Source organism: Neolamprologus multifasciatus, chromosome 7 (genome assembly GCF_963576455.1).
Source record: "Neolamprologus multifasciatus chromosome 7, fNeoMul1.2, whole genome shotgun sequence".
NCBI classification, from domain to species: Eukaryota; Metazoa; Chordata; class Actinopteri; order Cichliformes; family Cichlidae; genus Neolamprologus; species Neolamprologus multifasciatus.
In genome coordinates this window covers 50,929,018-50,953,263 of record NC_140445.1, presented here as the reverse complement: position 1 = coordinate 50,953,263, position 24,246 = coordinate 50,929,018, and the positions used below count along the sequence as shown (strand labels likewise).

The following is a 24,246-nucleotide window of genomic DNA, read 5'->3' as shown; positions in this document are numbered from 1 at the left end:
TTCCTCCTACATCATCTTTTCTATTATTAATGGTATGACTAAGAAGCCAAAACTATGCCAGGAAGCCAGCAGCTCCTTTGTAACACATATTTTACGCAGAGGAAGAAATACTTGAAAAATATATATATATTTCCCATCAGTTCCTTCCTTGTGTCAGCAGGTTGATTCTGCATTTAGTTTTTTTGTTTTTACAGGAAGTCACAAAGAAAGTCAGATGACTGACAGCTTGACTTGGTGAATAATATGAAGGATTGAATATAAATAATGGATTAGTTGTTGCTTTTTGCCATGTTTATTTGGCCAAGTCGAAACTCACTGAATCCAGGAACTTGTGGCAGATCTCTTGCCCCTGATCCATGTTTTATTTCATGGAGGAATATCGAGTGTGTGACAAGACAAGGGAATACTGGAGGGCGTTTTGGTCTGTTGCTGGAATGATGCAGTGTGATTCCCGTCCCTGCAGAGGAGTTACATATCTCAAAGAAGTGAAAGTGAAGACTTAATTGATAAGATAAATAAGGACTCAAGCGTCATGTTATGTTTCAGTTTCATTTTTTTATTCCACAGAGAAATCCGTCCAAATTTCACGTAAATGTTGATGACAATTTTACATTGCCTTCGCCGTTTCCCTTTTCTGTGAAGGACTCGGTGTGATGTCGTCGCCTCGGGTTAGTGCTGTGTCTGCAGCCGCAGGAGAGTTCACAGAATCACTGTGTGCAAAGATTGGAAGAACACCAGTAAAGTGTTCAGCTTTAGAAAGCCAACTTCTGTTATTTGTGGTTCTGTGGTGATGTGTTCCAGTATGCAATAACCGGTTTGATTCATTGGCTTACAGGACATCAAATCAGAGGGGATTGTGGAGTAATACCTGAACTTGTAGTCTGACGGGAGAATCAGACCTAATCTGTAGTCTCTTCTGCTTCTGGAGATTTGCTTTTCAAGGACCCTGGCTGAGAAGCTGTGATCGCTGCATATGTAGCCCATGAACAGTAGCTTCCCTCTGATATACATCTATCACATGAGCATATAAAAAGTACTTTACACATCTGAAAGTGGAAGAAAACGCCTCTGCAGTCCCCCACCGCAGTTATTTTTACCCTCCCCACATGTAAAAATGTTTTCTGCAGAGAAGTGGTTTACAAAAACATTTCACAACAAAGGTCATACATCATGAGGTTATTTTTAAGTTTTAGATTTCAACACAGATTGGCGTTGATGCGACACCACATCCTGTTATTTGTATGTATGTGCTTTCAGAGTTTCTGAGTAGGGCCTGCTGACCTACATTATTTAAGTGGTGACAGTGTGTCATGTGACTATAACTCAGACCTTTATGTTTGATTTACAGAGTGAAGGACGTTAGCAAACGTCACTGAAGCAGTTGTCATTAGAGCTCCCTTTTGTATTTCTTACTTTTAATACTTTTAATACTTTTACACGAATGTTTGGACATCAGCATAGCATGATGTCCAAACATCAGCACATAAGCAGTGGAGGGGTGCTTGTTGCTGCCACCCAGTGGGGACCATGAAGGCGTGCACTTTGCATAGCATGCAGCTTTTGGACAAGTCTGCAGTAGGTTTACTGACCAGGACCGTGCCGGGAGCAGCTCTGTGTCGCTGGCGCAGCAGGATGTTCTTGGATTCGTAGCAGGGATTCTCCATTTCTATTTCATACCTCACCACACGAAAAGAGTCCATCTGACACTGGATTTTAAGAAAAAAAAATCAACCTGTTACTGAATCCGACTGGCTCTAAGCAACACTGTTTTTATCCTTGAAAATGTGCCTCAGTATCACTAACATAACTCTTATTTTGCCTAGATTCACACCTGAGTGCAAGGCGATGTTCTGTGTTTGTTCTTCCTCCTGTAAAGATACTCCAGCGAGTCCTGGCCGGGCGTTGCGTGCGTGTCGACAGGCTGACGTGGACAAGTCACACACACAACAAGGATCTGTTGACTCTGTGGCGGCTGGCCCATAATGAGAGCATCATACTCAAGGTCTGTCACTACCGGCATTAGTTTAGTGCTGCAGCAGCAGCTCCTCCGCTGCCCTTCCCCCAGCAGTGCCGCTCTGAGTAGATCCGGGCACACTGTGAGGGGGACAGAGGGGGGGAACGGTGCCACAGCAGGAAGGTGGGTGACGGCGGACATCTGCAATTCGGGATTATTTGGAAGAAAAACTGACCTGCGAGACAGGGAATCTGATGTTTTATAAGGCTAGTAAAACATGTAGCAATTGACTTTTTTCATCAAACTAGAGCGTCTGGTCTTACTCTGGTTTGATGCTCCCGTAAATCCGAAGAGGTCCTAGCTGCGTGAATCCACGTTCCTTCTTTAAAGGCTTTTTAGGTGTCCTGACAACAAACAGGTCAAAAAAGTTAAACTGTGCTTTAGTGTGCCTTTCAACAATGCAGCAAAGATCTAGTGCAGGTGTAGCACAAGTGAAGCACTGAAACTGCTCCGCAATGTATTTCTGTTACTGCAGCTCAAGAATAACTAAAGCAGGTGCCGTTATAACTCGCTGGTTGAGCAGGTAATCCATACACTGTAAAACAGCGGAGTCATTTTTGTCCCCGCTGGCCTCTCGGCTAAGTCCATCATGAAAAATACATATTTTAAAATCTCAATGAGACTTTTACCTGGATAAATAAATAATATATATAAATTCTCTTTAGTGTGTTTACTTGGTTAAGTTATCCAGAGTAGAAACATCCAGATACCGCTGTATGTCACATCATTTTCACACATCCACTGGAGCACTGAGCCCTTCTAAATGTCGCCCAGCGGAGCTGTATGTCAGGAGGAAAATGTCCAACTCATTAAATGTTTTTCAAACTGCTACATCATCAGGGTGAAGACTGTGTAATGTTTAATTTCATCTCTGTGAGAGTAGCGAAGGTGAATTTACAGTGAATTTACAGAGCACCATCGAGTGCCATGTGTCCTGTTTCTAGCAGTTTTGGAAATCGACTGAAGAGCAAAATCTCCTGAAAATGTCAGAAAATGTCCTAACCTGATCCTCCTAACATAACATTGTTCGTAGTTTGTGTGTGGAAATGGCTTTAGCGTGCACCTAGGCAGCACAACGGGAAAGTCCGGCGCTCTTTCGGCTGATGGCGACAGGTGTCCGTGAAGCTCCCGAAACTCATCTCTGCTATCCTCCGGCTGGACAGGGTTAGCATTTACTCGTTCAGGTAGCTTCACAGAGGGCAGAGCAGCTGACTGTGCCTCTTTTCTCGGCCTGGTCCTCGGTGGGGCATCTGGCATCAGCTTTGAGCCAGGACACTTGATACCTGAAGGAGAGGAAGAGGTCGCTCAGAAATGCACACAGATACAGAGTTGCACAGATGACCGTGAACAAGATCCTCATGGAACTATTCAATAATGTCGAGTTTGCAGGATGAAGTGATCCTGTAACTTTTTGCTTCATTGAACTATTCCAAGCAGCTCCGACCAGGTCAGGTTTTCTTGATGTTACAACCAGCTGTTGCAGTTTTAACACATGTGGGAAGAACAGGGTGAATGTCAGAGAAGCTAGAGAGGCTATGTTTGGAAGCTGTGAGCGTGTAAGTACCGACAGCCACACGATAACAGTCCAACCAATCTTCCACGGTTTTGTGTACTCTTTGCTGAAGCCTCATCAGTGTCCCGCTAGGATGACCTCCTCTTTTCCAGTGTGCTGACGACTCCTCCTGCCTCTTCCCTTCTCTCACCATCTGGAGAGCATCCCGAGAGCACACCGACTTCTGCCACACAACATTATGTGCGCATGGTAGATTATGTTATGTAAAGCATTTAGCTAGCTGCTCTATACACAGTAACCGCCGGCTATTTGTGCACAAACGCACTGGTGGCTATTAAAGCTAACTGTTCCTCTTTATCTAATCAGCTGTTTGATTCACTCAGTGTCACTTTTCCACTCAGACACAATCATCTGATCATTAAAAGTGTCTTACGTGTGTCAGTGGGGGATACAGGAGGTCTTGAGCAGCATCAGAGATAAACGTTTCCTGAATCTTCAAATAAGGCTGCTAATGCAGAACTGATATTACAGAGAAATATTTTAGCTTCCTCAATATCAAGGTGAAAAACAATGTAATCTTACTGTTTCCTTTGGCTGATTAAGGTGAGGCAGAGCAGAAAGCGGAAGCTGGGCAGTTTCATTTTCACACCTGAAGGTGAGCACTGCGGACGTACCGCTGAACAGACTCACAGACACGTGATCAGAAATCTGCAGGAGACAAGCAAACACTTTTATCGGTTATTAGAAAATGAAAACCCTAAAGAACAGCAAAGTGGCATAAAGAGTTAGCAAGTTCTCCTGTCTGCGTCGCCTGAAACGATCCAATCTGAAGCAAAAACAAACCCCGCAGACAATAAAATATGAATCTCTGCGTCCTGTCAGAGACAATTAGTGTTGCTGGGATTTATGCTTCAGTAGGAAATCTACACCGTAGCTACATGGTAACCGCAAACCCCACTGAAACCCTACAAAGTGAGCTGATGTGCATGAGAGTCGATTATATATCCTGAACCCTAATGTATAACATTGACAACAAAACTCCCCCATCATATTTTTATGATTTTTTTTCCAAGTCTCTTGTGGTTATAGTACCATTACATATGATTTAGCATATGTAATTCCAAAGGCAAAAACCACAGGGACCAAAAATCATTTAGTAGTTTGCTAAAAAATTCATATTTATTTTCAACTTAGTAATTTTTTAAAGGTTTTTCAGCTGTAAAAACATTCTTGCATGAACAAAATGAAGAGTGCTGCATAAAGTGATTTTATTATTTCATTGAAATTCAATTTAAAAAAATCAATCAGCTGCCTCCCCAGAAATATAAGTACACACTGTGGCAGTGCAGTCCTTAACTATTGTGATTAGCTTATTCGGTACTGCCAGTTCCTCCTGTGTGTCTCTGGCTACTTTTGCTCTGAATTTTTCAGTTTATTGATGAGAGAATAGCAACAACAACATCGAGAGGAGATTAATTCGTAGACCCCACCTGTATTGCAATCTTTTCCCTGTGATATGTCTTCCAACTCCACTCCTTCCTTTTGTTTCCGTAAATATCGCACACGAATCCACCGTTCTGGTCCCACAGTGCTGTGACTGCCGAGCTGCATTAACAGTTACAAAAGATTTAAAACAAACAGGCAAAGCATGTGCAACAGAATTTTGTTATACGTGTATTTTTACATGTTACTTCATATTTTTCAGTAAGAAAAAAATATATGAAAAGAATGGAAGTCACCTGGCATGCACTCACCTGAGAGGATGCGTGACGGCCCCGCGCCCAAATGCTGTAATAGTCGCGAGGATGGTGGGAAACTTGCTGTCAGTGAACACATTGGTATAGAAGCCTCCGCAGGGCAGGCCTGAGTGACTCTGGCACACTGCCATGCAACCAGATGGGTAACTGAGGGGCCACAATTACAGGTCATAAGGTCAGCAGCAGTGACACATTTTCCATATGCCCAAATCTGCCTTTAATTCTGGACACTCATTAAAATTGAAATCTTTATGAATAAACATGATGAGAAAAAGATGATACTATATGAATGAGGAGCCATCGTTGATCCTGTAGTGCAGTTTTTGCCGGGCAGGATCCTGCTGTTTCACTTCTGGTATCTGTGGCATCCCGTTGACTAAAGAGGAAGGGTGGTCCTTTCTTCTCCTGCGTGTCACGTTAGCCTTCGTATCCCCATAGTGACGGAGGATAAGCTGTTCGTTTGGATCCAGCTCAGTTGTTGGCAGTTTTCTACGTTAAAAAAAATACGGTTAAGTGTAAAAGTTTTTGGACAAATGTGACTTTTCGTGTGAGTGTTCTTGACTGGGTTAGATGTTGTGAAGGTTTTTTTTGAACCATGGAAATAAGCCGTCATCTTTTGGTGTTGTTAAAATTTGTTGATTTTGCTACTCCAAAAGTTTTTGTTCTGTCTCTGATAGGTTTGTTTTTTCCCCCATCTTCTGATGGCCTTCGTTTTCACTGACTTTTCTTTGGACCTCATATTGAATATTTAAATTAAAAACTACCAAATGCAATTGCATCATTTGAAATCAACTCCAGATCTTTTATCTGCCCAATTAGTCATGAGATATAGAGGGAATCGACCTCATTTGACCATCAAACTACTGCCAGTCAATTGTCTAATTACCTTTCAGCGTCTGACAATGGTAGACTGTATAAAAATGTCCATTGTTTCCAAACAGTTTATGTGAAACCTTTGTCAAACCCTTTGAAATAAAACTAAAAGTCAGCACTTCAACCACATATTGACTGTTTGATTTCAGATCCCCTGTGTTGTGTACAGAGGCAAAATTACAAATAAGTGTGTCACTGTCTAAAAGCCTATGGACCTTAATGTATATTAAACAATGCATGTGAAAGTACTGGATTATATTGCTTTAACCAGATAAGGATTTCAGTAACTGATGACCAAATGTAAAATATTTATCAATAGCCTGAAATTCAATCAAAATGGATTCATCATCTGCATTTCATCAGCTGACCAACATGATCTGATCATTTGGAAATGCAAATGCTATTAATGCAGAAACAGACGCTGACAACTCACTCTGGATTTTTTGCTCCCTGCAGTCTCTCCACCACCCACTGATACAAACTGATCCTGTTAGGCACATCACTGGAGGCCTGATTAGGCTGAGCGATCAAACCTGCACACAAAACACACGACACGGCGGAGGCAACAGAGGCAGTGACAGAGTCATCTACGCAGTGCTGCAGCTGCATGTCATACCTGCATGTTTACACTTACTGGATGAGATGGAGGGAGTGGCTGCTGTGGAGCTGCGAGCTGTTTAAGAGCAAGAATGTGAAATTTAGTCTTAGAAGGATTATAATACAATTTCCAAACAATTTCACGTAAATTAACTCCAAACTCAGAGTGTGCAATGCTCAGAGAAACTGCAAAAAGAAAACAAACAAAACAAACAAACAAACAAAAACAAAAAACAAGAGCTACATCTCAGTTTCTACATGCCTCACAAAAGAAGAAGACTGAACAAGTATGGGCTGTTGGAAAGGTCCAATGGGGGGTGGGGGGATTAGATGGATACCTTCCTGGTATGTTATCTTCCCTTGTCACAGAAATGTGCCTGAAATTATTTCTTTTACCTCTACTGCATCTTTGCTCGCACACATGTGGGTTTAGTTTGACTCGCGACTTTCTCCCTGTGAAACCAGCACTTCCTGCGCACGGGTTCTCCTCTGCCGTTTCCTCCCGGCCGCTGGCTGACACTTGGCGGGGAGGTTGCTGCAGCTTCGGGGAGCCCACAGACTTCGGTAGCTTGTCAGTCAGTTTGGGATTTGAACGCAGCGCCCCTGCAGTCAGATCGTGCCAGGAGCAGTTCAGAATATTTACAACCCCGTGAGGAAGACGCCTCTCATCAGCCCACCTATGCTGCCAAAGCAGGCGAGCCAATTCATTTAATAACTGAGGCGCTGCTTGCTTGTATGCCTCGATCGAACCGTTCAGGGTTAAAGCAGACGATGTGCCAGGTTTATCGCCTTCTTCCTTCCTTCCCCCGTTCTCCTCTAGATTACTATGAGAAAATAAGACAGTTTATTTACAGTAAACCACGTTTCCTTCTCCTCCTTCTTTTTCGGATGCTCTCACAGAAGATCATCTCTGTCAGAATGTGCAAGCCTCTAATTAGCCTACCTTCGTATCCTGCCCTCGAATTGTGCTCCTTCATTTAACACACTCAAATGTAAAATGTTTCCTCGCTCTCCTTTAACTCGATTTCGTCCTGCTGGCTGCAGAGAGGCAAGTGGACGGTAAAAGTTGTGCTCTTTCTTTTAAACTACACAGTCAGCAAAACGCATCCTCACCTCACCTGATCAAAGAAATAAAAGGGCCCCCGTCTGCCTTCTGTTCCACCAGAAGAACTCATTTCCCGTTACAAAGGGAGAAATCCCCCCACACTGTATCTCTTTGCAGCAAAGCAAAAGTAACCTAGCTGAGAAAAAGTGCAAACATTTCACTCCAGCAAATACCCCCCCTCTCCGTTCATGTTCTCGCCTTGTTGCTTGGATACGCACTTCTCGCGTTACGCACGTTAATGATCGACTCTGGGCATCAAATTGAATCTGTGACAGTGCAAACAACAGTACGTTACTCTCAATAACAGATAAGGTGTCGAGCGTTTGGCAATGTGGACGCACAAAGAGAAAGAAAGGGCGCGCAGGTTGATACTGAGGAGCTGCAGCAGTCAGGTGTGCGCTGGGCTGCCAGGTAACCTGAAACTCAGCCGCTGGACGGTCGGAGAAAGTGATGAGTCCAGCACAGTGCAGCTTTTAAAGGCCACACACCGGGACAGGACTGTCACATACATCTGAGCATCACAGGAACTGTGAGTCCAAACAATGTAACTCTAAAAATCTGATGACGATTGAAACTTTTTTTTTTTTTTTTTGCTGCTTGGCGCACAGGAGGATCGTCTTCTTCTGTTCTGGTTAAGTTGTTGCATAGAGATCGTCTAATAGCTCGTTATTGGCTGAAGCTCCCTCCAGCACACTTTTCTGCTTTGACCACTGGAGGCTCCCAGCAGCTTATGCGTCACTTCGTCTCTTAGCCGCTGATCATGGCGGAGCTACAGTTCCAGGCTGAAGTGGAGCCTCAACTTCTTAATGGGGATGACTTGAATGAGGAAAGAGAAGAAGCGGACGCCTCGGAATCGGTAAAGAAAAAAAGAAGAAAGAAGAAGAGGAGCAGGACCACAGCGCCGGGTAAGGAGCACATTTTGCGGTTAGAGAATCCTTTCAAAGAAAATAGCGCAAAAAAAAAAAAAAAATGTTCCCCTTACTGCTCGGTGTTGTGCAGAGCATTAAGTGTACTGGGCAGGAGACTTTTTCAACCTGTCAGAGGGTATTCCTGTCCAGATGTCCCAACTCTCAGCGGCTGCTGCTGGAGCTGAGGGCGCTCATCTGGAAACGGGACAGACTCCGAAAATGAAACGTAACGTCAAAAATGGATTGGAAGCTGTCACTTGAAGATATGAGGGGAATAAATGTAACTTGCCCAGATTAAATATGTTTGATCCTATAATTCTCCACATAATCTGCGTGAAATTATGTAATAGACCCACAGTTTTAGTGCAATAAGATGACATGTTGCCAGTTGCAGCATTACTGCTTCATCATGTGGGAAGCAGTAAAATCCCAAAAGGTTAAGTTGCTGAAGCTGCCCTAAGTCAAGCGTGGTCCTCACAGCTCTGTCTATGAAGGGCTAAATGTCATAATGCTGCAAGCTGCATATGCCCTTGAGGATACTGACTTCTCAAGGCAAGAAATTATTCACACATCCTGCCAAGTTCAGATCATGGTAGATGCACTTTCTTGAATGGACTCCGAACCACAGATAATTTACTCCCTCTGTGTATGTGTATGCACGTGCATGTTCACCTGCACATGCATGCACGGCACTGTGTGACTTTGCAGCAGGGACAAGCGAGGCTGAGGGGGATGGAGACGCCGGAGGTGTTGGTGATGTGACAAAACAGTTGGAACAGCAAACGCTGGAGGACAAAGAAAGGGCCGAGGATGGAGAAGAAGGTATCTTCTTATTACAGCCGCCCACTATCAGCATCATTGTCTGCAGCGGTCATGCTGCTGGACTTCAAGTCCCACAAAGTGCACTGTGAAATTCAGCTGATCATATCTGCAATGTGATATTTGATTTTCAGTAGCACTCCGGGAATTGTGCCCAAACGCCTGTCGATATTTCTCACTTTGCAAACTGTATTGAAACTAATGATGCTTTCAACAGATGGGGACGAGGGAGAGAACTCAGCTGGAAAAAAGAAGAGGAAGAAGAAGAAGAAGAAAGGATGTAAGCTATTTTTTTTCCCGTAGCGCACCAAAATGCACCAAGAATTTCAATTCTTTACTCAGCAAGAGGATTTTTCTTATTGTTTGTTCATTTAAAAAGCAAACACATACACACACTTAAGATATTAAGCAGATATGTAGTATATGTTGATAGCACTGAAAGATCGTTCAGTAAAAGCTTTGCGGTTGTGTTTGAGCATCGGCGTGTATTCGAAAACAGACGTCACCGCGTTGAAAACGCTTTGGAACACCAGATGATTGCAAACAGAGCACAACAGCAGTTTGTCTTTTTTTAAATCCATGTCATTAGTCGTCAGTATTGCACAATGCACGAGTGATCCTGCACGTGTCGGACAAAACTGCATGTTGTTCAGACAGGACGATATGAATGACTTCCCCAGCACTGTAATTCTCATGCTGTACCAGAATGCCAGGCATTGTTCTCTTAAAGTCAAAATATCAATGTCATGAGCACAAGGGCTCATAACTTGTTAACGTGTTTTATTTCCCCTCTCCTGCTGCTTTTTCCTCTGCTCCGCCTTTTCTCTATCTGGGCCACAGTGAAGGGACAGACTGACCCTCCCTCAGTCCCTATTTGTGAGCTGTATCCCAACGGAGACTTTCCAAAGGGAGAGGAGTGTGAATATCCCCCATCAAAAGACGGGTGTGTGTGACCTCTACGTTGTTCCTTCCGTCTTCCGTTATGTGGCATTCCTACATTTAACTTAGGTCCCACTTTCCGCCAATCCATACAGGCTATAATATACTAATTGATCGTGTTTCGTTCCAGTAAAAATGTAAATCCATTCTCTTTTTTTTTAGTATATTTTGCTGCAGTTAAAAATATCAACACTGTTTTCACCTGTGCAGTGTTTTTTTTTTTCAGGGAGCATGTGTCATAGCTTCATTACAAACATTTGTATAATGAGAAAATAATGAGTGCCTCCTCTCCGTGGTGCTCCCCTGCACCCACCCCCAGGCGCAGCGCAGCGTGGCGGACCACCAGCGAGGAGAAGCGGGCCCTGGACAGGGCTAACGAGGAAATGTGGAATGATTTCAGGCAAGCGGCCGAGGCACACCGGCAGGTCCGTGCGTATGTCATGAGCTGGATCAAACCAGGGATGACCATGATAGAGATCTGGTGAGAAACACGCTGATTTGTCTTTGAGAGTTATTGATATGGTCTGAGAAGATGAGAATGTGATTAAGACCTTGAAAGAAAGGGAGGATCTGCTCTCATCTGTTCCTCATTTTCTCCTCTGAATGTTTTACCTGGCTTCTCTCTAACATCTGCTGCCTCTTTGTGTTTCTTTCTGCTTCTGTCAGTGAGAAGCTGGAAGACTGCTCCAGGCGGCTTATCAAAGAAGATGGGCTAAAGGCGGGCCTGGCTTTCCCCACAGGCTGCTCCATCAACCACTGCGCAGCCCACTACACCCCAAACGCCGGAGACCCGACTGTGCTGCGCTACGACGACGTCTGCAAAATTGACTTTGGAACGCACATCAACGGTGAGAGCTCGCTAATAACTTTTTAAGTGCTTTTTCAAGTTACGGTCTCCCATTCCCCATTTGGCACGGTGGAATGATGATTGCCTTATGATTTTGGCCGCCTGGAATAAACTGTTCTCATAAGTTAATTAACGTCCTCTTTTTCTGGATGAATACATGCTGAATATTTCTGCAAAAAAAAGTGTAAAAAAATGAAAATAATTAGCCGCTGCCGGCCCCAACCAAACTGTTTGGTATTTTCAGGTCGAATAATAGACTGTGCCTTCACCGTCACTTTCAATCCAAAGTACGACCGACTGCTGGAGGCTGTGAGAGACGCAACCAACACTGGCATCAGGGTAATGGGGCCCGTCCTCCCATGCACCGTGCTTACGCAAAGACTTGTGAAAAGAAACGAGAATCATCAAACCAGATCACAGTTTAGGTTATAATTCATATGGGGTGACGATAACTCTGAAATAACGGCACAAATCATAACGTACAGTGGCGTGTAATAATTCAGGGTGACATAAAAAGTGCACGCTGTTGAATTCCTGCCAACTGCAGGGGACACACAGTTAATATCTGATGTAATCTTATAGTGAGAAAGCATAAAAGCAATCAAGTGTAAAATAGAAATGCATGGATATACAGCAACTGAACAGCGCATAACGCAAAAAAACGATAGTTTATATTTTTTATTAAACATGTGGCTGGAAAAAGATGATATCTCACTTAAATGTGACTACTTTGGTACCTGATGTTACCTGATGATGCTCAAACTGGATATATTAAGGCTGTCAGTATACGATTCACTTATTCAGAGTTAGTTCCCCCTCAAAAATCAGAAAAAAAAAAGAAGTGGGATATGATTCTTACTCTCCAGACCTTCAGTGTGCGATGGATGGCGTGTTATTTACTGACGTGTGTGTGCAAACTCTCATCTGTCCCAGTTCGCCGGAATTGATGTGCGCCTGTGCGATGTTGGCGAGACCATTCAGGAGGTGATGGAGTCTTACGAAGTGGAGATAGATGGGAAAACATATCAAGGTAAAAAAAAAAAATGATGCCATGCTTCATCCTTTTTAATCATGAACGAGGCTTAGAGCTGCTTCCTGTTTATGAAACCCTCTGTGTGCCGCTCTCTTGACAGTGAAGCCGGTAAGGAATCTCAACGGCCACTCTATTGGACAATACAGGATACACTCAGGGAAGACGGTCCCTATCGTAAAAGGTGGAGAAGCCACAAGGATGGAGGTTTGTACACCATTTACCACAGATTACACGTGGATTAGACTGTGGGGCCCAAATTAAAAAAACGCAAACCTCTTTTTTTTTTTTTTACTAAAGCGTTTGAAATTAAACCTTTTCCACCTGACTGACCTTGCGTGAATGCAAATGGACCCTTTTTAATTCTTAAGTGCAACTGGATGAACATGTGGCTGGTTAGGGTTACGACGGGGTCTGGAGAAATGTTCCAATTCGCCGCTTTAACAGCTTCTCGGTCACCCTCCTAAGCACCTTAATTACACTTTTTAATGGAATTAGCGGCCCCATCGAGTAGCAACACGTGTTAGAACACCAGCCACTCGTTTCAATCGTGGGCATCAAGAGTTCATTAACGGGGCCAAGGAGAAAGACGGCTTCGCATTATGCAGGGAACTAAAGTGAGCCTGTGCCTGGCTGCACAGCTGTGGTGCATGGCTGGGTTTTTTTTTCTTGGACAGAAGTGGGCATTTTAATTGGCAAGTTGCTGCGTCAAGCCTTTCACCTGATGGTTCCAGGAGAGTTGAGGAGGGGTTGATGCTGATGTGGCAGCTTTGTGCATTGTATTTTTAGCTAAAGTGTGTTGGTGTAAAAGGGCAATTACCCTCTTTGTGATCAGAGAGTGGCAGCTGGGTGTGCCGCAGGGACTGCTAGCACTTTGACTGATTATCGGTGCAGCGAGAAAGGGCGTCTCAGTGCTATCAGCTCGTACCACGGGGGACTCCGACAGCAGTCACGTGCTGATAGAGACGCAAAGTGCCAGTGAGATCCGACCAATCAACAGCTGAAAAGAGCACTACCGCCCTTTAATAGACTCCACACGAATATGTCATCGGCTGACAACTTGAGGTTTTTGTTAAATTTGCTCTCAGCCTCCCCTCCTCCCTCTAAAGTGCTTTTGTCCTATGAGTGCTCAATGACACCTGCCCTGCTGTAACAGTCTTTCATTTCTGCACTTTAAAGTCCTCGTCTCTTTTTGCTTTTTTTGCTGCTTCTCAGGAAGGTGAAGCTTATGCCATCGAGACATTTGGCAGCACTGGAAGAGGCGCTGTCCACGATGACATGGAGTGCTCGCATTACATGAAAAACTTCAACGTGGGACACGTGCCAATAAGGTTTCTGTTTTCACCTCATCGCCTCGTGCTTTATGTTTTTATATGGTGGCTTTCTTCAATCTCCAGTTTGTCACGTTTCTCTCACCTCTATTTCCGTGCTGCCACCAACACCGCAGACTTCCGAGGGCTAAACATCTGCTGAACGTGATCAATGAGAATTTTGGCACTCTGGCATTCTGCCGCCGCTGGCTGGACCGCCTGGGAGAGAGCAAGTACCTCATGGCGTTGAAGAATCTGTGCGACCTTGGCATCATAGACCCGTACCCACCTCTCTGCGACATCAAGGGCAGCTACACCGCCCAGTATGAGCACACCATCCTACTCAGGCCCACATGCAAAGAGGTGGTGAGCCGGGGCGACGACTACTAAGCATGCGCCAAAATCCACAACGAACCAGGAGACGACAGACTTCTTCAGACTGACAGCAAATATGCAATATTTCTCTGACCTAAATTTCCAGTGCTTGAATACCTTTAGATAATTGTTTTAGCAAAAAAAAAAAAGACTCTCATGAAGTTAGCTTAGATAGTTTTGTTTCATTTTTTTCTCTCTCTCCAAAGGATCAAGCCAATAGTAAAAAGGGCATATCTTTAACTGATTCAGCGTTGTCGTTTTAGCTTTTTTTTTTTTTGATGTGCTGCTTTTAGGTAATATGCAAAAGAGATTTATGCAAAAGAATTGTGCAAAAAAAAAAGGAGGTTTAGGTGCCTGAACATGCTGTGCTTTATTGCCTTGTTAAGCTCATGTGAGGAAAACGGAACTGCTATCAAATATTTATACTTCTACATTTCTTTGCTTTATTTTAATTTGAGGCAGTTTTATAAGAAATAAATTGTTATAAATCTTGCATCCAATGCTGCATTCAAGTTCATGGAGTTCTCTGGCAGCTCTAGAGACATCACCAATACACAGCAGTTTTACAGTTTATTAGGAAGACTACTCCAAAACCTAATGCAGGCTGTGCTGCAGTGCTGAAACCTGAGGAAAAACCTCCGTCTTAAGAAAGAATTTGACCAAAAGTAAACATTACAACAGTGAATGTTTATTGTTTCCACTTATATTGCTCCCTCTTTTCTTAGCTAGTAAGCAAAAATGTCAAATGATGTCAAACTTTAACCACGTACATGTGTATTTCTCTCTTTTAACCAACGGAGGGCGGTATTCAAACATGGGTTAAATATCAGTCAGCCAGCTCTGCTGGTGAAGATGATGCAGTAAGGCACATCAGGCTGTTTATTCATAGCCTGGTGCTTCTGCATAATGTGACCGAGGAATGAAACCGATTTTTCCCAGAAGCATTAAGAATGAGCACACTGATGTTTAGTTTATGCAGTTTAGATGAAACAGAACGGACAGGACACAGAAACAGCGTTGCAAGCATCACGATGACAACAGAGCACATTCATTCACCCTAAAAAAAAAAAAAAAAAAAAAAAATCACCACCTTGTCCTCTAAAAGAAAATTTCCAGCCCATTTCTCTTATTTTGGCAAAGTCTTTCAGACAAGGGCATGGGTGGTGATACTATGGCTGAGGAATGCATCATGTCCCCTCATACAGTTTGTCCTTTCTCCTTGGAGTCAGCAGACCAGGCCTATTCTTAACCGGGGGCTGGCTCTAAAGTGGCTTGTGGACTCTGGATCTGATACACTGTGATGTCCATTAATACCCAGGCTTTTAATACATATTTATTTTGAGGCAGCAGGAGTCACAGGCCAAAAAGAGAAGCATATGTTCAGAGAGCATTTGCAACACCCAAACACGCACCGCCTCCTGCAGGGCTGACTTAAGAGAGGTCTTGTCAAGCGAATCCCCCTCATGTGGAAGCAGGTCTTCCAAAGAAGGTAAAATCCTTTCGTAGCGAGCCGGCTATAAGAGCAAACAAATCCCAATGTTTTAGCCTGTTGTATGCAGAGAGGGTTTTGTTCTCATCAGTCAGCAGGGGGGCGAGTGGCCCAGAGTAAAGTGGAGCTGCTCAGATTTAAGCCGTCTGATTCCTTTAATGTTTTTTCATCCTCTCCCTTCATCCCAGAGTTACTTGTTCTGACCTGCACAGTCCCAGACTCACCACCAAGGACATCTAGCATATGTACTCTTCCACACACGCTGCCTGATGTTTACTCATTCATGATTTATCGGCAATATCTGTGTGACGACAAGGATCATTCAGTCTGTGCCTTTGCGAAATTTCAAAGTAAACAGTCTTCCATAAAGTGGATACAGCAGGACGCGACAGTTTTTTGGCTCGTGAGCTCCGACAGCGAGGAAATCGAGCCAGGAAATGAAGTATAATTGAGTATTTTATATGTACTTCTTGCTGCTTTATAAATAATCTTGAAAGTTTTATGAGCTGAGGCACAGCATAACAGGAATACAATTCAGACAGCTTTGTGTGGATGAAGGTTTTTACCGTCTGCTTTGTTCTCTTTGATCCTACAGTGACTGTAGTCTGGAAGGTATCTGCTCTCACATGCTTATTTTTATCACAGGTTCACAACCTCAGTCCTATAGCTTTCCCCCCCTTTTGTTCTGAGACCATGGACCATGGGAAAAAAAATAAAAGAAATAGGCAGCGGTTTCACTTTCATGTCCAAGTGAGGCCTAATTCAGACAGTCCTGCTGCCAGCTCCGTCCACTGCACTTCTCGGCAGTTCCCTACCAGTGGCCGCAGTGTTTTCTGAGGATGTGGAGGAGTTTGCGTCCGAGGCTTGCCTTCCAAGGTTTAACAAAGCTCTTGGTGTTAACAATAAGTCGGCCTTTCCTCCAGTCTTCATGACCAGCCACCACATACTCAGATCCTATAGTGGAGAAGGGGGAAAAAAAGCAATGATGTATTTCAGATCTGCTGAGAATGCCACTACAGCAGGGTAAAGAAGAAAGAGAAAAAAAATGACTATGGAAATGTACATCATTTAGCTATAACAAGTTAAATACTGCGCTTCCCTGGCTAGCTTAGCAGAAGCGATTATTGTGGAGTGTTAGACGTGAAATAGTCTCATAACAGAGAAGTGTGTCTAATCTTTTAGTTGTAAATGTCCAATTTAAATGAGTAATGCTAGGATGTTGGCACTCACTCAAAGCCTCTGTGAGAGGCGACAGGGATCTTTCACTCTGCACAAAGCCGGCACTCTTGTGCACTCAAGAGTCGACTAATAATACACTTCTGCATCGTGAGCAATAAAGTTTCTCATTGGAGCCGGCTGCAGCTGACCTGGGTTGAGGATGGGGCATGTACAGCCGTGGGTGGTCCAGGACTCTGGGTAAAGGGTAACACTTCCCCTCTGGATCTTCACCTGAGGGTTCTGATACAACACCTTCTTGACCTTGACCTTCACCTCTGCGTGAGAGCCTTTGTCGTGGGCTGACATCACCTTTGCCACCAGTACTGCCGAGGCAAGAAAACAGCGATTTAGACCAAAAGAAGTAAACAAATAATAACCATGTGAGAAACATTCTGATCGTTTAGAATATAAGTGTTGACTAATAGTAGTTCTAATAAGGCTCTAATTAGAATTTTCTAATGTGTTTTTGGTTCTGAAGGAACATTTCCTCACATTTATGAAAATATGTTCTTTTTAAGGCATGTAATTTAAGATATGGGGTGGTACCTGTGGTCAGTCAGATGTGACATAATCATGAAATGTTTAACCTGCTAGCTCCGTAGACAAAGTCCACACGATGTCCAATTTTACTGATTTGCATGGTGTCTTGCGTCAAAGGTGAAGGTAATTATCTAGTGAATTCCCCCCTGAGCCATTGGGTGTCTTATGTCCTGCCTTCTGCACATTCTTTCCAGGTAGCAGCCTCACCTAACCCAAACTGATCACTTCAAGTCAGGAGAGCGCGTCTGAAGCGGACTTTGTCCTGTTGTGTGCTCCCTGTGAGACAGGACCTGATTATTTTGACACTGTCCACAGGTGATGTGCAAAAGTGATTTAAAATATGAGACCCTAACCCTATCCTGGCCTCAAGACATCAAGCATTTCATTATAAATCATTCGGATTGTTAAGATTGACTCTCATGGTTTACAATAAATGTAAAAAAAATTTTACCATAGTCAAACTCTGCAGCACAGAAGAGTTTAGGGTTGCCAAGTGTTACCTCTATGCATTCACATTTCTCTGGAAAATGAAAGTCAAACAGATAACAAGATTAATACACATAATTTCACCGTGAAGTATAGATTGTTAGATGAAAGCAGCCTTATTTGCATCTATGTGGGCCGATGAGCACGCAGAGTGTTTGGCGTGATGTGACCTGTGACTCACCGGAGTGGTGCAGTGCAGAGAAAAGCTCCTCTACCCTAAAGAGTGCCGTCTCACTATATTTGCTGCTGTGTCCCATGTGGCCACTGGCTGTATAGAAGACCTCCACATCTGAGCTGTGCCGCAGAGGTAAAACCAGTCAGAGCCAGTTAATAACCCAGTATGCTCTCAAACTCCCCAGCATAAATCACCTGATTTATTTCCATTAATACATAGGGTTGAGTCTTGGCTCTTACCCAGAAATGCAGTCACCAGTGTAGGGGTCACAGTCCCCCGTGCAGTCACACGGACGGCAGCCGTATTCATTAAGTCCCCAGTATCCCGTCATGCAGCTGTCACAGTAGGAGCCTCCGACACCGAGCTTACAAGTGCACTCCCCGGTGTTAGGGTTGCAGAGAGTGCTGCCACCTGAGTGGACTGAGCCGACAGGGTGGCAAGAACAGGCTATGCAGGAGAGAGTGACAGAACAAGAGAACTGTGTGTTAACATCTCTGTAGCAAACACTTCTGAATTTGCACAAGGCAAATGTATTTTATCATTCCACTCGTTACAAGCGACAAGTCGGAAGTATGTTATGTAGTCAGTGTGCTTTGAGCAGATGCAGCAAAAACAAACAGTGAAAGACTCCCTCGGCTTGCTGTCTGAAGGCTCGTTGACATGACAGATTGAATTTTTTTTTCATTTCTAGTTTGTGTAAGAAAGAATGTTGCAGAATGCTTGGAAGGATGGAAGGGCAACAAAGGGGAAAAACATGGAGAAATTCCTCCTCTGTTTGCAATTACAGCCACACTCTGAAACCTCGAATGCAACTTAAGCAAGAATTACAAAGACTCCTGTTAAGGAGCGGGCTGGAAGTCTGCTTAGTGTCTCATCAGTGACTTAGGAAGGTGCTGGAGCAAAATCCCCTTATCAAGGAGATCAATGTGCTTTAATCCAGAGGGTAAAAAAAGAAAAATCAAAACCCTCCGAATAGCAAATTCTGCAACTCTTAGTTGGACTTTTCAGCTGGCGTTGCTCCAAATAGAGTTTAAAGTTTTGGTTTAAGGCCAAAAAACAAAGACACACTGTGGGGTCTTACCTTTGCAGGAGTCAGGTGCCATTTTTGGTCGGCTGGGATCTCTGTAAAAGCCCTTCTTACAGCTCTGGCAGTGACGGCCCTCCGTGTTGTGGCGGCAGTCGTCGCACACCCCGCCACGCCGTCGCCCCGTTGCGAGCCACAGCCCTCGACTGAAGTGACAGCTCCTGCCGTGGCTGTTACACTTGCACTCTTTGTTCAGACGAGCATGGGAAAAGAAAAGAAACATTCAAGTGTCACGCTTTAATCAGCTCAACTTTGAACCCCAGTGACACTCTTTAAGCAGTGCATCAGCATCTAAAAGGTGTGCGTGTGATTTATGACGCTAAATTAATTTTCCCGATAAGCCAACGAGCCGCGTGTCCGACGCTGCACCTCACTCTCTCGCCCCATCACTCACTCTGACACTCGTGCGCCGTCCCCGTGATGCCGTTGGCGGCCTGCCAGGGTTGATCGTTGTAGAGAGGTGCGCAGCGCTCGCAGTGGTCGCCGGCCGTGTTATGTCTGCAGGCACACTTGCCGTGGACCTGCCGGACAGACGCACCAGACAGAGAAAATTTAACAGTTATTGAGCGTTTTATTGTATCTGCATGCACTAAAGGAACATCGCTTAGAGATCAGTTATGACTTTATGTGTCATGTGACCAATTTGAAATTGTTAATTTAGCTGTTTATAGTTAATTATACACAATAATAGCCATTTTAAATAAATGTGTATTTTGGACTCATTGTTGATCCATTTTCTAAAATTGATGCTGCACATAAACAACCATGCACATTGTAATAAGCACCTAATGTACTTATAACCAACCTCCTTCTTAAGTATTGCAACATAGTGGCATCTAAATGCACGCTGACAGTGTTTACACACTGTGCAACATGTCTACACCTCTTAGGCTGTGTTGGAAATAAACTATTGTTTCTATTCTCCACTTACAGTTAAGAGAATAACATGACTGAGACTATGGGCTGTTAAAGTATTAGGCCGAATACCATAATTAAGGTTTCCACCCCCTTAAATCCCTGTAATGGTAGGTAAAGCTGTGGCTTAATATTCAGTCTTCACTGCAGCCCTCCACTTCAGCAGCACATACCAGCACACAGCTGGGTAACGAGGGAGTGGTGGGAACAAAACCCCAAACCCAAACCACATCACAAACCTCGAGACAAACTGGGGGCATCGGCAGATTTCAACGTGACACAACATTTGAGTACATTCTCACAACGGGGCATTTTTGTTAGTGGGTTGTCATGTACCTGCAAACCGTTTCACAAACTCAAGCTCAATGAGTGCTCACCATGTTGCTGATGTTCTGTGTGCCGGAAAGGTGGGCACTGGCCGGTTCGCAGTGGTCGGCGTGTCCATTGCAAAGGCAGCTGCCTTTGACTATAAAATCATAGATGGCGTAATGATCCGTGGGGAGGGCAGAGGCACCAGGATGCTTGGCCTGGCAGGGGCACGGCTGATTCTGCAGCAGACGGACTCTCAGGTTGGTGACCATGAGCTGGTCCTGAGCAGCCGGGCCATAGGGATCCACTGAGTGCCAGGGCGACAAGGCTCGGTAGATCACCTGGAGGACGAAGGGCAGCACATGTGAAAACCTCCAAAAACCTCTCTAACAAGTATTAAAAAAAACAATCTTAGATGCACTGACGGATCACGACAAAACATAAATTACGTTTCTAAAAGCAGGCACCAGCCTGGATTTCCTCACACGCTTGTGCTACAGCTGCTGTTACAGCAATACACGAGTAGCTTAAATGTGAACGTCAGTGTATGGTCCTTCTTCTCCCTCGTTACATTTTGTTAAATGTTGATTGTTTAGACAAATAATCTCAGCCCGCCTCTGAATTCTAAGAACAGGGATGAAAACTGTGAGTTACACAGAGGAGAAGGAAGTTATCACAGACTCAAAACATTCACTTTTAATATCTATGGACCAAGTCTGTGTATAAAATACACTATATACTGCAATATCCTCTCCAAATGGCCTTCCCTGCATGCACATTAGCCCATATAGATTATTTTTAAACATGTTGAGCCAACTGGAAGTGAATTATATATTTTTCTGGAAGCATACTTGAATTTTGTCACTTCACAATGTCACTTTTCCTTCAAAACCCACACAGTCACCTGCTGTTTAAACCATCTGTTTGCAAGGGGCACGCTTGCAGAAACCATTTGAGGGAGTGGAACTAAAGGACAGCAAACAAACTGAGGGTTCGTACCGAGGCCCAGCATGAGACAATGAGAACTCTAGAGAACCTGAAGAATAGAAATATGAAGCTGAAAATGAGGGAGTGATTACTTTGCTGAGGTTTGTACAAATCATGAGCATGAGAGAGACTTGTTGCTGTGTCAGAATGGTTGTGCAACACTGTGGCACCACGCACTTGGTAAATATACAGAATCTGATGTGCAATCTGAAAAGGCTGATTTATAAGGAGCACGTTTTACTTCATCTCTTTACCGAAAACAAACAACAACAAAAAACAAGGTTGACTCTAAATATTAATTTCAACAATTAACATTTCAGGGCTTCTTTGGGTGTTAGCAGAAGAAGGGACGCTAATTATAAAGGATGAGAAGCAGAGCTCACATACTGGCAACACACACACACACTTCAGGCAAATGCACTGCAATTATGAGATCAGCCGTATATTCATTGTGTTATCCAACCAGAACCTCCCAACGTGTTCTTAGGCAAATTTAGAGCAAAACAAATCTTTACTCTGTCCAGCGAGAGTCGATCTGTGAATGAACCATAGCTGGTCGTAAGGCAGCATATGGCTTGTGTGTGTAAAAAAAAAAAGTGTCAAAATGAACTCTGATATTGTAGCTGTGCATATCACAGCAGCTTGAGGCCTTGAAGGCACGGCCCATGAGAGGGAGATTAGTTTACAAAGCTTGGTCAACTGTTTTGGTTGGTAGTTTGTGTGATAGCAGCTAATAAACTGCCAATAAATAAACCACAAAGGTGAAGCAGTTGCTGTGAAGTGCTGGGATGTCTGGCAGCACTGATGTGATCACTGTCATATCTCAGAAATGACACTCCAGAGCTGCCCTCCAGATCTCTGTCTGAGCTACAGTACATCACTCTTCTCCCCTTTTCAAGGCTTATTTCAAAATGATTCGACTTCAGATGACTTGTTTGATTAGATATGTAAATCCGAAAAGTTCCATAATTCCATAAGCACATCACTCAGATTTCAGGACAACACTCACCTCTCCTCTGCTACAAGGATAAGCTCCTGAATACTTGGAGGTGCAAGTTGCACCACCCTCGCCAACTGGTGACCCCTCCACCAGGCCAAACGTCTCGTCGCAGTTTCTGGCAAAATATCTGAGGGTCTTCCATGTGCCTCCACGGTCCTGGGAGCGCTCCAGCACCATGGCAGCAGGGCGTGGGGAGCGGAACACCAGGATCAAATGGGTAAAGAGGAACTCCGTCTCCAGATCCAGCTGGAGCGTCTCCTCCTTTACCCCCTCCGCAGATTGCCACCAGGTGTCAGGGTGGCGGAAAGAGGAGTCGCTCATGGCAGATGGAGGGTGCTCCTGGCTGGGGATGGCAGAGTTACACCGGCTGCACGTTGCCGCCGAGCAAGACCCCCTGCTGCTGCGGGGGGCGGAGGTCTGTCTGTAGAAGCAGAAGGGCTCCGAGGAGTTGAAGCCGCACACCGACCGAGTGCTCAGCACTCTACCCAGGGCCAAGTTGCCCATGCGGGGGTTGCAGGCTCGTCCAGAGCAGCGGTGATCCCTGACTTTAGACGTTACTGGGGAGAGAAAGTGTGTGTTTACTTTTGGGATATTAGTAATTGGAGATCCAGCTAGCATTTTCCTCCAGTTAAACGACTTTCTTAAATGACACTGAAAAGAAACACCAAGCAGGTTCATACTCACCGGCTAACAGAGGAGAGGATGCGCTCACCGGGAAAATGAGCAGCAGAGTCCACAGCCTCATACTGACTGCGCTGTAAGTCTGCATAAGGTAAAATAAGGCAAGAAGGCGCATTCAAGTGCTTCATCTAAGGATGCCCATTTGCTAATAACGTTCTCTTTCCCTGTTATAAAACTGCTACAACAGACATTTAGAAATGCTGAGTGTAATTCCGTCTTTTGTCGTGTTTAAAACCTCTGCAGGCTTAGCTTGGACTAGTTCATCTCAATCCTCGGCACGCATTATTCTTCAATTATTTCCACTCCACCCTCAGGATTCAACTTTGCTGTGGAGAGTTTTCATTGACATTTGGGAATATGAAGAGATTAGCACCGCCCTCTTCTGGTCTTTTCCAGACCACTCCCACTCCCACTAAAATCTGAAAACAGCAAAAGTATTCCGGGAAGACCTTATGACGTAAACGCTTTAAAGATGATAGTTTTGGAAAAAATGATAAAGTGAGGTGATTATACTGAAATATACAGGCTTCTATTTTTACTTTTAATAATCATCCAACACAGTTCTAATAATCTTTCCTTTTTTTTTATTTGTGTGCTCTTTTTGTTTTCACTTTTAATTTTATAATATGAAATTGGTTGTAATGATCCTCAGTGCAAACGCATTAGCTTATCCTATAAAGAGAATACACAGCAAGTAAAATGAGATAGAGGGCACCAAGGCTGTAGCTAAAGGGAAGGGTATGAGGTGGCACTATAAACTGTAAATCAAAGAAGGGAGTAGCCATCATGACATCACTGACTGGTCAGTGTAGTCCAGTGTTGGGATATTTAGATAGTTATAGTTATGCTTCTTTTTAGAGTTTGGAAGGTGACAATATAAATCTGAAAAGACACTTTGAAGTGGCCGACTGTGATTCTGCTGTAGAAACATGTACAGGTGGAAACTGAGGTTTCAGTGCTGCAAGTCTGATTGTTCGTCACTTCCTTTGTTACCCATTGACGATCAGGGTCTGGCTGCTGGGCTGGTATTGGCAGACACTCAATTTAATGTCAGTCTGGGTTCTTTGCTAGCTTTGCGTTAACATGTCGTGTCTGTAACACAATTGTTTCTGCAGTTTGCACTTTATCGCTAGACTTTTGTCCTTTCATGCAATACAAAGAAAAGTAATTTTCGCATCTGCTTTCCTCAAAACTTGTAGCCGGAAACCATTTTTTGGTTCTTTTTATTTCTAATAAACAAATAAAGAATCATCTGCTCAACACAACATCCATGAA

The 24,246-nt window shown here is 44.0% G+C and overlaps 3 protein-coding genes across 6 annotated transcripts; 1 reads left to right on the top strand and 2 right to left on the bottom strand.

Annotated features, from left to right (window-relative positions):
• Positions 1 to 56: 56 nt before the first annotated feature.
• Positions 57 to 8,432, bottom strand: LOC146515285 (uncharacterized protein C3orf20-like). Of its 3 annotated transcripts, none has more exons than XM_085165220.1 (16): positions 7,873 to 8,432; positions 7,698 to 7,792; positions 7,151 to 7,578; positions 6,774 to 6,830; positions 6,591 to 6,690; positions 5,567 to 5,773; positions 5,282 to 5,431; positions 5,018 to 5,132; positions 4,110 to 4,235; positions 3,579 to 3,750; positions 3,078 to 3,297; positions 2,278 to 2,358; positions 1,832 to 2,189; positions 1,590 to 1,706; positions 869 to 1,011; positions 57 to 710 (listed from the first exon to the last, which is right to left on the bottom strand). In XM_085165220.1, the coding sequence occupies exons 1-16, from the start codon at positions 7,927 to 7,929 to the stop codon at positions 608 to 610; spliced, it is 2,529 nt and encodes an 842-aa protein (XP_085021346.1). In that variant the 5' UTR covers positions 7,930 to 8,432; the 3' UTR covers positions 57 to 607. The 3 variants fall into 3 exon arrangements, with proteins under 3 accessions (XP_085021346.1, XP_085021347.1, XP_085021348.1); XM_085165221.1 differs by having other exon boundaries at positions 6,792 to 6,830; positions 7,873 to 8,429; XM_085165222.1 differs by having other exon boundaries at positions 3,579 to 3,720; positions 7,873 to 8,009.
• A 166-nt stretch (positions 8,433 to 8,598) lies between these two features.
• Positions 8,599 to 14,772, top strand: LOC146515284 (methionine aminopeptidase 2-like). Of its 2 annotated transcripts, none has more exons than XM_085165242.1 (11): positions 8,599 to 8,753; positions 9,447 to 9,589; positions 9,804 to 9,866; positions 10,427 to 10,529; positions 10,845 to 11,006; positions 11,192 to 11,373; positions 11,617 to 11,711; positions 12,306 to 12,402; positions 12,506 to 12,609; positions 13,618 to 13,733; positions 13,850 to 14,772. In XM_085165242.1, exons 1-11 carry the CDS (start codon positions 8,620 to 8,622, stop codon positions 14,100 to 14,102), a joined length of 1,452 nt encoding a protein of 483 aa, XP_085021368.1. In that variant the 5' UTR covers positions 8,599 to 8,619; the 3' UTR covers positions 14,103 to 14,772. The 2 variants fall into 2 exon arrangements, with proteins under 2 accessions (XP_085021368.1, XP_085021367.1); XM_085165241.1 differs by having other exon boundaries at positions 8,620 to 8,764; positions 9,476 to 9,589.
• LOC146515283 (netrin-4-like) lies at positions 14,312 to 23,390 on the bottom strand. The gene is made up of 10 exons (XM_085165224.1): positions 22,975 to 23,390; positions 22,300 to 22,847; positions 20,372 to 20,644; positions 19,474 to 19,600; positions 19,077 to 19,265; positions 18,235 to 18,442; positions 18,002 to 18,114; positions 17,786 to 17,854; positions 16,944 to 17,117; positions 14,312 to 16,530 (listed from the first exon to the last, which is right to left on the bottom strand). The coding sequence occupies exons 1-10, from the start codon at positions 23,084 to 23,086 to the stop codon at positions 16,388 to 16,390; spliced, it is 1,956 nt and encodes a 651-aa protein (XP_085021350.1). The 5' UTR covers positions 23,087 to 23,390; the 3' UTR covers positions 14,312 to 16,387.
• Positions 23,391 to 24,246: the final 856 nt, after the last annotated feature.